This window comes from Zophobas morio, unplaced genomic scaffold (assembly GCF_036711695.1).
Source record: "Zophobas morio isolate AGI-343-1 ecotype UQ-CSIRO unplaced genomic scaffold, CSIRO_AGI_Zmor_V1 ptg000027l, whole genome shotgun sequence".
NCBI classification, from domain to species: Eukaryota; Metazoa; Arthropoda; class Insecta; order Coleoptera; family Tenebrionidae; genus Zophobas; species Zophobas morio.
The window spans coordinates 598,679-613,169 of NW_026972132.1; the positions used below are offsets into that span (position 1 = coordinate 598,679).

General features: G+C 30.8%; 1 protein-coding gene across 1 annotated transcript in view; it reads left to right on the forward strand.

Annotated features, from left to right (window-relative positions):
- The first annotated feature begins 9,839 nt into the window (after positions 1-9,839).
- The window catches only part of LOC135136807 (uncharacterized), a 42,890-nt gene continuing 38,238 nt past the window's right edge, over positions 9,840-14,491 (forward strand). The window contains exons 1-2 of the mRNA XM_064066227.1: positions 9,840-9,981; positions 10,197-10,409. Of these exons, the coding sequence (XP_063922297.1) occupies positions 10,199-10,409 (211 nt within the window). The 5' untranslated portion in view covers positions 9,840-9,981; positions 10,197-10,198. The remainder of the gene's footprint in view (positions 9,982-10,196; positions 10,410-14,491) is intronic.

Consider the following 14,491-nt stretch of genomic DNA (forward strand, 5'->3'; position numbering starts at 1 on the left):
TGTAATTGCCCCTTACATATTCGCATTTCCGCCCGGAATAATTTATTATAAATTCATTGCAAATATTATACAACAATAGTCGTTGAATGGCGATTTGAAATTCAAATCCGAAATCTCGTGCCATGTGGACATATCGTCAGTTTGATTGATATCATTTCCGTCGCGGGACGCCCGGATTATTCAGGAAGGATAAGGTAATGACGAAACGTCAAACATCCGACCACAGGTGGCGCACGAACTAAACTTACCTATGCAGACGCTGCAGAAAATCGAAAATCCCTAGTGTGCGTGTCGCTGCAACGAATTTCACGGGGTGAAGGTTTCGAATCTGAATTTTAAATTTTCGAATTACGTAACATGAAAATTTCACGCTGCTAGGTGCATGGGCCGGTGTACCGAGAATTCGGTGATAAAGTACACGAATCCATCATCATCGCGATCATAACGTTATACAGGGTGTTCTTTTTGCTCGACGCGGGGGGACAAATTGATGGGTTCGGGCGATCCCATCGCAAAACGGACCATTAATTTTTATTGGCCCATCATGTTTAAGATCTTTTTTGCGCTACTAACGGTTGATAGCTCGTAAAATGTAATCGCTACTTTAATCGTTTCGGAATTTTGATTTTTTGGCGCTTCGTGGCCTTCTTGTTTTGTGCCGAGGTGGAAGATTGGGCGGCGAGGTTTAACGGACGGTTAAGCCGAAATTGCCGAATTTGGGGGCATGGCCGTGCTCTGAGTGGCACATTTATTCATAATTCGGTGCAGGTTTGGCTCGAGGCGACGGTACGTACATATTGAGATGATTTCGAGCTTCGTTTTCGACAACGAGATTCGAATTATCGTACGGCAAGAATACGACGAGGTTCTTATTCGCGAATTTTTTACTGATTCAGTTCTAATCTACAATTATTTTGGTTTATAATTAGCTTGTAAACTCTCTAATTCACTATATAAGTTAAAAGTATTCTGCTAAAAATATGCTTGTTTAATAATTTCTTGGAGTGACGTCATCAGTTTGTTAGGTGGGGTGAATAAATACAATTTCCTTCATATTTTGCCTCCAATAAAACGAAGTTAGTCAAAATTGAAAAACTAGCAATCTGAGTAAAAAAAATTGCCAAGAAAATCACCCTGTATAAATGAAATCAAATGTTTCCCCATTATTAATTAAACGTATAAGATACTTAATACGAAAAATTAAAAATTTATTTTTGACATAGTGATTAAACAAGTAAGAACAAGAATATAAATAAAATAAGAATCAAAATAAGCACAAGAATGAGAAAATTGTCAAAAAGAAGAATGAGAATGGGCAAGAAAACACGATTTAGAATGAGAAAATAAAATGAGAACTAGAACGAGAAAGAGAACGGGAATGAGAACAAGAATGAGGACGAAAATGGGAAAGAGAAGTGAAACGAGAATGAGGACGTGAATTAAAACGAGAATAAGGACGAGAATGAAAACCAGAATGAGCACACGAATGACAATGAGAACGAGAACTAAAATGGCAAAGAGAACAGGAAAGAGAATTAAGACAGGAATGAGGACGAGAAGGAGGACGAAAATAGGGACGAAAATGAGGACGAGAATGAGAATGAAAATGAGGACGAGAGTGAGGACGCAAATAGAAGACAAGAAAGAGGGCGAGAATGACGACCAGGATGAGAACTCGAAAGAGAACTCGAACGGGAATTAGAACTAGAAAAAGAACGAGGACGGAAACGTGAACGAGAATAGGGATGATAATGAGAATGAGAATAAGTTCGAGAACTGGAACGAGAACTAGGCCGAGAACTAAAACGAGAAAAATAAAATAAGAACCAAAATTAGAACAATAATAAGAAAATTATCAAGAAGAAGAACGAGAATGAAAACGAAAACGAAACCAATAGACGAGAATAGAAGAAAATCAAAACTAGAATTAAGATGAAAAACTACGGAAAAAAGAGTGAGAGCGTGAGTTAGAATGATTAAGAAAAATAGAATCAAGAACGAGAAAAAAAAAATGAAAATGGAAACAACAATAAACAGAAAATAAGACCGAATATTAGAACTAAAGTGAAAAGGATTTGTAGAACAAGGTTTAAAAAGAGAATTAGAATTAAGCAAAAAATGACAACATAAAAAAGGACGAGAATTAGAATCAAAATGTAGTCTAGAATAAAAACCAGAATGAAGAAAAGAGAGAACCAAAATCAAAACGAGAATCACATTGAGAATGAAAACGAAAATGGGCGAATATTAAGAACAAAAAGAAGAAGGATCAGATGTGCAGTACGACTGAAAATGAGAATACGATTGAGCATGCAAAGAAGAATCAAATTTAGAGTAATAAAGAAAACCGGTGAGAATGAAATATTGATGAGAGAAAGAGGAGACAGTCAGAGAATAAAAAGTGCAAACGGAAATTCGAATAAATGAAAATGTGAAGAAGAATAGAATGAGAATGACAACTGTAGAGGGAGAATGTGCACGAGGGGGGAGAACGGAAGTAAGAACAAGAATATAAATAAAATAAGAACCAAAATAAGGACAAGAATGAAAAGATTGTCGAAAAGAAGAATGAGAATGGGCAAGAAAACACGATTTAGAATGAGAAAATAAATGAGAACTAGAACGAAGACTAGAACGAGAAAGAGAATTGGAATGAGAACAAGAATGAGGAAAATGGGAAAGAGAAGTGAAACGAGAACGAGGACGTGAATTAAGACGAGAATAAGGACGAGAATGAGAACAAGAATGAGCACACCAATGAGAATGAGAACGAGAACTAAAATGGCAAAGAGAACAGGTAAGAGAATGAGGACGAGAATGTGAATGAGAATGAGGACGAGAATTAAGACAGGAATGAGGACGAGAATGAGGACGAAAATCGGGGCGAAAATGAGGACGAGAATGAGAATGAAAATGAGGACGAGAATGAGAACGCAAATAGAGAACAAGAATGAGGACGAGAATGGGAACTAGAATATGGACGAAATTGAGAACGATAAAGAGGGCGAAAATGACGACCAGAATGAAGGCAAGAGTGAAAATAAGGACGAAATTGAGAACGATAATGAGGACTAGAACGGCGACCAGAGTGAAAACGAGAATGAGGTCGGTGGAGAATGAGGTCGAGGATGAGAACTCGAAAGAGAACTCGAACGAGAATTAGAACCAGGAAAAGAACGAGGACGGAAACGTGAACGAGAATAGGGATGATAATGAAAATGAGAATAAGTACGAGAACTGGAACGAGAACTAGGCCGAGAACTAAAACGAGAAAAATAAAATAAGAACCAAAATTAGAACAAGAATAAGAAGATTATTAAGAAGAAGAACGAGAATGAGAACGAAAACGAAACCAATAGAGCGTGAGTTAGAATGATTAAGGAAAATAGAATCAAGAACGAGAAAAAAAATCAAAATGGAAACAACAATAAACAGAAAATAAGTAGTCTAGAATAAGAACCAAAATCAAAACGAGAATTACAATGAGAATGAAAACGAAAATGGGCGAATATCGAGAACAAAAAGAAGAAGGATTAGAAGTACAACACGAACGAAAATGAGAATATAATTGAGAACGCAAAGAAGAATCAAAATTAGAGTAATAAGGAAAACGAGTGAGAATGAAATATTGATGAAAAAAAGAGGAGACAGTCAGAGAAGCGAAAGTGTAAACGGAAATTAGAATAAATGAAAATGTGAAGAAGAATAGAATGAGAATGACCCCTGTAAAGTGAAAATGTGCACGAGGAGGGAGAACGGAAATAAGAACCAGATTGTAAATAAAATAAGAACCAAAATTAGAACAAGAATGAGACGATTGTCAAGAAGAAAAATGAGAATGAGTAGAAAAACAAGATCTAGAATTAGAAAATAAATAAGAAAAAAAAACGAACAAATAGACGAGAATAGAAGGAAAATGAAAATCAGAATTACTATGAAAGAACTACAAAAAAGAGAGTGAGAGCATGAGTTACAATTAAAGTAGAATAATTAAGGAGAATAGAAACAAGAACGTGAAAAAAAATTAAGATGAAAACAAGAATATACAGAAAATAAGACCCAATATTGGAACTAAAGTGAAAAGGATTTTGTAGAACAAGGTTTAAAAAGAGAATTATAATGAAGCAAAAAATGAGAACATAAAAACGGATGAGAATTAGAATCAAAATGTAATCTAGAATAAGAACCAAAATCAAAACGAGAATTACAATGAGAATGAAAACGAAAATGGGCGAATATCGAGAACAAAAAGAAGAAGGATCAGAGGTACTATACGAACAAAACTGAGAATATAATTGAGAACGCAAAGAAGAGTCAAAATTAGAGTAATAAGGAAAACGAGTGTTAATGAAATATTGATGAAAAAAAGAGGAGACAGTCAGAGAATCGAAAGTGTAAACGGAAATTAGAATAAATGAAAATGTGAAGAAGAATAGAATGAGACTGACCCCTGTAGACTGAGAATGTGCACGAGGAGGGAGAACGGAAATAAGAACAAGATTGTAAATAAAATAACAACCAAAATTAGAATAAGAATGAGAAGATTGTCAAGAAGAAGAATGAGAATGAGTAGGAAAACAAGATCTAGAATGAGAAAATAAATGAGAAAGAAAACGAACAAATAGACGAGAATAGAAGGAAAATGAAAATCAAAATTGCCATGAAAGAACTACAAGAAAGAGAGTGAGAGCGTGAGTTAGAATTAAAGTAGAATAATTAAGGAGAATAGAAACAAGAACGTGAAAAAAAAATGAAGATGAAAACAAGAATATACAGAAAATAAGACCCAATATTAGAACTAAAGCGAAAAGGATTTTGTAGAACAAGGTTTAAAAAGAGAATTAGAATTCAACAAAAAATAAAAACATAAAAACGGACGAGAACTAGAATCAAAATGTAGTCTAGAATAAGAACCAAAATCAGAACGAGAATTACAATGAGAATGAAAACGAAAATGGTCGAATATCGAGAACAAAAAGAAGAAGGATCAGAAGTACAACACGAACGAAAATGAGAACGCAAAGAAGAATCAAAATTAGAGTAATAAGGAAAACGAGTGAGAATGAAATATTGACGAAAAAAGAGGAGACAGTCAGAGACGCGAAAGTGTAAACGGAAATTAGAATAAATGAAAATGTGAAGAAGAATAGAATGAGAATGACCCCGGTAGCGTGAGAATGTGCACGAGGAGGGAGAACGGAAATAAGAACAAGATTATAAATAAAATAAGAATCAAAATTAGAACAAGAATGAGAATGACCAGGAATATTTGAGAACAAGAACAAAAACGAGAATATGGAAGATAAAGACACATCAGTAAGAATGGAATGAGAACGAAGAGAATAACCAAAATTAGAGTACTACTAATGAAATATGAACGAGAAAACGACGAAAATGGAAGGAAAATAGAATAAAAACTGGAATTACAATAAATGAAAATGTGAAGGAGAATGGGAATAAGATCGAATATAAATAAAATAAGAACCAAAATTAGAACAAGAATGACAAGATTGTCAAGAAGAAGACTGAGAATATGCAGGAAAACACGATCTAAAATGAGAAAATAAATGAGAACGAGACTGAACATATAGATGCGAATAGAAGAAAATGAAAATCAAAATTAGAATTTCTATGAGACAACTACAAAAAAAGAAAGTGAGAACGCGAATTATAACGAAAGTAGAATGATTAAAGGGAATAGAAATGAAGATTTAAAGGAGAATATATAGAAAAAAAGAACCAATATTAAAACTAATGTGAAAAAATTATTCTAGAATAAGAAAAAGAAAGTAAGAATGAAAGAAAAATGATAACCAAAACCAGAACAAGGACAACAGTGAAAATGAAAACGAAAATGGTTGAATATCGAGAAAAAGAATGAAAACGAGATAATGTAAGATAAAAAAGTATATATCAAGAAGAATGAAATGAGGACTAGAATTAGGACTAAAACAAGAACAGAAAAAAGAATTGTCAAGAAGAAGAATGAGAACGAGCAGGAAAACACGATCTAGAATGAGAAAATAAATGAGAACGAGAACTAACAAATGGATGAGCATAAAGGGAAAATGAAAATCAGAACTGTATTTACTATGAGATGAGTATAAAAAAGAGAGTAGGAACTTGACTTGAATTAGAACGAAAGAAGAATGATTAAGGAGACTAGAAACGAGAATGAGAACAAGAATATATAGGAAATAAGAATCAATATTAGAACTGAAGTTAAATGGATTTTGTAGAAAAAGGATCAAGAAAAAAGATAATTAAGCCAAAAATGATAAGGTAAATACGAACGAAAATTAAGATGAACATGTACTCTAGAATAAGGACAAGAATGAAAGAAAAATGAAAACCAAAATCAAAACGAGAACTACAACGAGAATAAATACACGAAAATGGGCGAATATCGAGAACAAGAATAAAAAGGAATATAGAAGAGAAAAAAATATATTTTACAAAAATGGAATGAGAGTGAGAACCAGAATTAAAACAGGATAAGTAAGTTCATGACGAACTGGAATTAGAACAAGAACAAAAAAAAGAGAGAGAGAGTTAAAATGAACGAGGATCAGAAGTAGAATACGAACGCAGTTGAGGAAACAATTGAGAACAAAATGAAGAACTAAAATTAGAGTGACAACGAAAACGAGTGAGAATGAAATATGGACAAGAAGAAGACAATGCAGAAAACATCTGTCTGTTCTCGTTCTCGTTCTCATTTATTTTCTCATGCTAGATCGTGTTCCCCTACTCATTCTTATTCTTGGTCTTCTAATTTTGGTTCTTATTTTATTTAAATTATTCTTATTTCCTTTCTCCCTCTTCGTAAACATCCTCACTCTGTAGTTGTCGTTCTCATTCTATTCTTCTTCACATTTTTATTTATTCTAGTCCCCGTTTACACCCTCGATCCTCTGACTGTAATTCCAATTTGAATACTGAAGGAAAATGAAAATGAGAACTAGAATTACAATAAGAGAAGAATAAAAAAGAGAGTGAGAACGTGAATTATATCGAAAGTAGAATGATTAAGGAAACTAGAAACGAGAATGAGAAAAAATTGATACGAAAACGAGAATATATAAAACTAAAGAGCAAAGGATTTTGCAGAACAAGGATTTGAAAGAGAATGAGAATTAAGCCAAGAATGAGAACGTAAACACGAACCAGAATCAGTATCAAAATATATTCTGGAATACGAACAAGACTGAAAGAAAAATGAGAACCAAAATCAAAACGAGAACTACAATGAGAATGGTTAGAGAAAATGAGCGAGAATGGAGAACAAAGATAAAAGCAAGTATATGGAAGAAAAAAAATATGTATTAACAAGAATGGAATAAAAATGAGAATGCAAATTAAAACAAGAACGAAAAAAAATGAGAGTGAAGGTGAACTAGAATCAGAAGTAGAATACGTACGTAAATGAGAAAACATTTGAGAATGAAAAGAAGAACCAAAACTAGAGTGACAACGAAAACCAGTGAGAATGAAATATGGACGAGAAGAAAACGGCAATCGAAAGAAAATTAACTAGAATTGCAGTCAGAGAATCAAGGGTGTAAACGGATATTAGAATGAATAAAAATGTGAAGAAGAATACAATGAGAATGGCAACTATAGAGTGAAAATGTGAACGGGGAGGAACAATGAAAATAAGGACAAGAATATAAATAAAATAAAAACCAAAATTGGAACACAAATAAGAAGAATTGCCGAGAAAAAGAATGAGAATGAAAAACAAATGAGAACGAGAACGAACAAATGGATAAGAACAGCAAGAAATTCAAAATCAGAACTAGAATTACTACTAAAGAACTATAAAAAAAGAGTGAAAACTTGAATTAGAACGAAAAGAGAATGATTAAAGAGTATAGTAACGAGAATGAGAAAACAACAAAAATGAAAACCAGAATAGATAAAAAATAAGAACCAATAGAATAGAATAAGAATTAAGCCAAAAAATCAGAACGTAAATACGAACAAGAATTAAAATCAAAATGTATTGTAAAACAAGAATGACAATGATAGAAAAATGAGAATCAAAATGAAATCGAAAACTATAATGCACGAATATCGAGAACAAGAATATAGATGAGAATATGGAAGAGAAGGAAATATATATATCAACAAGAATGTAATGAGAATGAGAACCACAGTTAAAAGCAAAACAAGGAAGTTCATGACGAAAGAACGAAAAAAGAATGAGAGTGAAGATGAACTGGGATCAGAAGTTGAGTAGGAACGAAAATGAAAAAACAATTGAGAAAAGAAGATTCAAAATTAGAGTGACAATGAAAACTAATGAGAATGAAATATGGACGGGAAAAAGAGAAACGAGAATGGAAGGAGAGAATCTAAATTAGAATTACAGTCAGAAAATCGAGGCTGTAAACGGGAATTACAATAAATGAAAGTGTGAAGAAGAATAGAATGAGAATAACAACTAGAGAGTGAGAATGTGCACAAGGGGGGGGAATGGAAATTAGAACCAAAACTGGAACAAGAATGAGCAGATTGTCAAGAAGAAGAATGAGATTTAGCAGAAAAACACGCTCTAGAATGAGAAAATAAATGAAAACTATAAAAAAGAGAGTGAGAGCGTCAATTGGAACAAAAGTTGAATGATTAAGAAGAATAGAAACGAGAATGAGGAAAGAAAACGAAAATATTAGAAAATAAGAACCAATGTCAGAATTAAAATGAGAAGGATTTGTAGAACAAAGAATAAAAAGGAATAATTTCCACGAGAGGCCAGAATGGAATTAAGAACGACAACACAAATAAAATAAGGTCCAAAATTAGAACTAGAGTGTTAAAACTGTATAGAATTAGAATAAGAATGAACAGCAAAACACGATCTAGAATGAGAAAATAAATGATAACGAGAACGTGGCGAAAATTAGAATGCCGACGAAAACGAGAACGAACATATGGAACATAGAAGGAAAATGAAAATTAAAATTAGAATTACCCTATTAGAATTATAAAAAAGAGAGTGTGAACGTGAACTAGATGGAAAGTACAACGATTAAAGAGAATAGCAACGACAATGAGAATAAGAACGGGAATATTAATAAAGCCAATATCACAATTAGAATTAGGATGAAAAGTTTGTGGAGAATAAGAAAATTAGGAAATTAGAACGAAAACAGGAACGTAGAGACGAATATGGATAATGAAGAACGAGAACGTGCATGAGGTTTAGGACGGGAGTAAGAAGAATATATCAAAATAAAACTCAAAAGAAGAACTAGTCTAAGAAGGACTGTAAAGAACGGAATGGGAACGAACACATGAATAAGAAGAACAAAAGAATAGAGGAGGCAACAAAATGGGGAATCATTGGAATTAGAGATTTCAAATAGAAGAATTTTAATTTATAAGTGGACCTAACGAAATAAGTCAATCAATGTTTCTGTCACAAGCCGCTCAAGTATTATGTGTTGCCTACATATTTAAAAATGTAAATGTTATAAATATGTACTTATGCATTTATTTTTAAAGGTTACATTAATTTCCAATTAATAATTGACTCATTTACTGATACATCATTACAGAGTAATATTATAATCATGCTTTCCTATTTTTGTATTCAGTTAATTTTTTTTGTATAGCAGCGCCATCTCAATACCAGTAGTCAAAGTTTTCGCTTTCGTAATTATTCGAAAGTTTTAAAGCGAAAGTAATGCAAAACAAAACCTATTTTCGCTTAAACACACTTTATCGTTATTAATACCAATTTTCCATTTAACAATTCTCAGAGCCAAACATGACTATAATTTGCACCAATTCCCGCCACCAACACCTTCCCATCAGTCCCTCCAGATGCCGCCCCACACAAATGTCAACCAAATGTCAAAATAATCAACAAAAATATCCGCAGAAATGAATTTAAAAACCTAATTCTTCACTTCCTCCACGAAAAAAACCCAAATCACGCCTCTCGCAAGAAACTCGGCACCTCGACCACCACTCCAGGTAAGACTCGCCCATTTCCACGCCGTCCATCCCGTGCCTGCCACCGGCTCGTAAAATTAGGTTAACAGGTTAATCAATAATTTACATGGGACTATCCCACTCGGAATAAATTTTAACAAACATCCCCTAAATAAATTAACGCACCCAAAATCAATGTAGGCCCACGGGCTGCACCCATTTCGAGCCCACGTAACCCCAGAACCGTTTTTTTCCAGCAATGGTGCGAGTTATCTCGGTGCACCATTTCTCCAGCCAGCACATACAGACAGTCGAACAGCCCACGGCATGCACGGTGGCACCCCCAGATAAGCTGCTGCTGGCCCTAACGAGTAACTGCATTGAAGTGAGGGACTTGAAGAATGAGTCGGATGTGCTGTTCACGTTCCCTTCGGTGGACGAAGTTATCCAGATTGTGCATTGTCGAAATGGTGCGTATTGGGGGGCTCCTAATTTATATAAATCTGATTTTGTTGATCAATAATTGTCAGAAGTTGTTATTGGGTTAAGTAAATTTGTTTTTTTGCAACGCTAAAGTATTTGGTGGTGTGGAATTGAGCATTTGTTGTAATAATTATAACTGTCCCAATGGTCTAATAATGGAAAATTACGCTTTTATTGATGCAGATACAACAATTTTCACGATATTTGCATTTTTTGGAGAAAGAAAAAACCAGTAAAATTTTTTCCACCATTTTTAAACATGGCGGTTTCAATGTGCTTTTGATAGAACACCCTGTATTTATACATTTTTGAAGTTGTATTTTCGGGTTCATCCTAACAAGAATTTCAGTATAATTTACTTATACAAAAGCTCATACAGGAGGTCCCATTTAAGAACATGAGAAAATTGAGTTTTTTAATATTTAAATTTTTTACAAAAAAAAGAAATACATATGATATTAGATACAACCATTTTTTGGTACCATAAGTAAAGATTCAGGGTTCTACCATTTTTAAAGATGGAGATTTCGATTTTTTAGGTAGGACACCCTGTATTTATGAATTTTTGAATTTATTTTGGAGTTTATCTTAATCTTTATTAAATTTAATCACCCTGTATAAATAAGTCATAGTACTCCTCGTTTTCTTATGTGTTTGTTGAGACCAAGTAGCTTGTTTGATACAAAATTTTTCAACTTTTCAATTCCTCGATTTTTATAAATGCGTTAATTTTTCGTTTTTTAATTGATCGTTTCGTCAATTTTTCGAGTTCTTGATTTCCAATTTATAGATTTTTCAAAGTTTTCGTATTGTATTTATCAATTTTACAATTTTGAAATTTTTTATTCGAAAAACTGAAAAGTCAAAAAACAAAAAAAAAATGAAAACAATTACAAAATCGAAAAAGTGAAACATCGAAAAATTGCAAATCGAAGAACTGAAGAAAAAATAGGAAAACCCAAAAATCGTAAAATCGAAAAATTATAGAAACGTCAAAATCAAAATTGTAAACTCGGAAAACTGTGACATTGAAAGAGTGAAAAATTTGAGAAAATTATTATTATTATTACCTATTTAAAATGAACACTAGAAAACTAGCAAATCAAAAATTGAAGAAATTGAAAAATTAAGAAACTGAAAAATCTAAATTGAAAAAACGAAAAATTAAAAAATGTGAAAGTTGTAAATTCGGAAAATTATAAAATCATAACACTGAAAAAACGAAGAAAATAAAAAGCGAAAAATTTGAAAATGAAAACTCAAAAAGTTGTAAAATTGGAAAACAAAAAAAAAATTGAAAAATTGCTATTCGAAAATTTGAAGAAACGTAGGATTGAAAAAATTTAAACTGAAAAATTGAAGAAACAAAAAAAGATGAAAAATTGGAAAATTGCAAATCGAAATATTTAAGAAACGAAAAACTGAAAAAAAAATTATTGAAACAAAAAATAATTGAGAAAACAAAGAAAATAAAAAACCGAAACGAAAAATTGCACAAAACATTTAAAAGTTGGAAAATTGAAAATTCGAAAAATTGCAAACCGAAAACAAAAAAAGAAAAAATAGAACAACAGAAAAATTCAAGGTAAAAAAGCTGTTAATAAAGTAAGTAATTTTTCCTTTTATATTTATACATATTGTAAAATTGAAAAAACAAAAAATTACACAATCAGAACTTTGGAAATCGACAAATTGTAAAAATAAAGAAAAAACCAAAGCAAAAAATTGGAAATTGACAATTCGAGAAATTTTAAATCGAAAAATTGCAAAATGTGAAAATTGAAACAAAAAAAAACGCAATTCAAAAAATTGAAGAAACAAAAAATTAAAAAAATTAAAATTGCTAAAACAAAAAATTATAAATTGAAACATCTACTCGAATAGTTCAAAAATAAAAAAAAAACTGAAATGAAAAATTGCAAATCGGAAAATTGAAAAATTAAAAATTGGAAACTCGAAAAACTAATGGAAAAATTGGAAATTCCAAAAATTGCGAAATTGAAAAATCATGGAATGGTCAAAATCGTAAAGTAAAAAAACATTTAAAGATCCAAAATTGAAAAATTGAAATATCGCGTAAATGAAAATGATTTAAAATCCATTAATTGAAAAATGGAAACATTCTAAAATCGTAAAAAATTGAAAAATTCTTTAAATTAAAATTATTATTAGAAACTGAAAATTCTATATTGAAAAAACGAAAATTCAAAAATCTACAAAAATTGAAAATTGGTTAACTCGAGAAACTCAAATCGAAAAATTGGAAAAACCAAAAATTGAGAAATCAAAAAAAAATGTATTTGTCGAAAATGTAAACTCAAAACACGTTAAAAAATCCAAAATTGAAAAATTAAAGAGCGAAAAATTGAAATATCGTATAAATGAAAATGATTTAAAATCCATTAGTTGAAAAATGGAATTATTCTAAAATGACAAAATTGAAAAATTGAAAAATTTGCAAAATAGATATTACATATTTAAAATAAGAACTAGAAAAATTGCAATTCAAAAATCGAATAAACCAGAAATTGAAAAATCAAGAATATAAAAAATCTAAAGTGAAAAACGAAAAATTAAAAAATCGAAAAATTGAAAACCGAAAAACGCCAAATCGAAAAATTAAAAAAAAAACAAATCAAAAATTTGAAAATTGACTACTTGAGAAATTTTAAATCGAAAAATGCAAAATTCGAAAATAGAAGAATAAAAAAAAACGAAAAACTGAAAAATCGAAACATTGAATAATCGAACAATTGAAAAAATACAGAGAAAAAAACCGAAACGAAAAATTGTAAAGCCGAAAAGCATTAAACGATCCAAAATTTAAAAATTAAAACTCGAAAAATTCAAATACCGTTTAAACGAAAATGGTTTAAAATCCATTAATTGAAAAATGGAAAAAATTTAAAATGAAAACTAGAAAAATTGCAAATCCAAAATTGAAAAAACGAGAAATTGAAAAATCAAGAAACGGAAAAATATAAATTGAAAAAACGAAGAATCAAAAAAACTGAAAGTTGAAAAATCGAAAAATTGAAAAATTTCACATTGAAAAAACGAAAAATTATAAAGTCAAAACATTGGAAACCGAAAAATTAAAAACTAGACAAAAGAAAAAACCAAAAGGAAGAATTGCAAAATTAAAAATTGAAACATCCAAAAGTTGGAAAATCTAAAAATTGTAGAAACAAAAAATGAAAAACTGAAAAATTGCAAATCGAAAAAATGAAGAAACGAAAAATTAAAAATAAAATTGGCACATTGGAAAATCGAGTAAGTGAAAAAATCAAGAAAATAAAAAACCGTGACACGATAAATTGCCGTTCGAAAAATTGAAAAATTAAAAATTGAAAACTCGAAAAACTCAAATCGAAATCTAAAATTCTAAAATTTAAAAACAATTTACAAATGAAAAAATTTTCAAAATCTAAAAATTGAAACATCCAAAAGTTGGAAAATTGAAAAACTGAAAAATTGAAGAATTTGAAAAATTCAAGTCAATGTGTTATTTAATTTTTCAAAGAAGAGGGATTGCTTGGGATGGATTTCAGGGCGAGGGAAGTTCTGTGCACATAACTTTCGACCAATTTTTTTTCTAAAAAAAAAAACCAGTGTAATACAACGCAATTTACAATTAATTTCAAATATACAGGTGTCTCATTTAAAGATTGAAGAAGTTTTCGTATTGTATTTATCAATTTTACAATTTTGAATTTTTTTATTCGAAAAATTGAAAAGTCAAAAAACAAAAAAAATTGAAAAAAATTACAAAATCGAAAAAGTGAAACATCGAAAAATTGCAAATTGAAGAACTGAAGAAACGACAAATCGAGGAACTTAAAAATTGAAAAAAATTAATGAATCGAATCGAAAAATAGAAAAACCCAAAAATCGTAAAATCGAAAAATTATAGAAACGTCAAAATTGTAAACTCGGAAAACTGTAACATTGAAATATCCAAAATTGAAAAATAAAAAATCGAAAAATTAAAATATCGTACCTATATGAAAAGTTTTCAAATTCATTAATTGATACATGGAAAAATTCTAAAGTCGTAAAATTGTAAGAG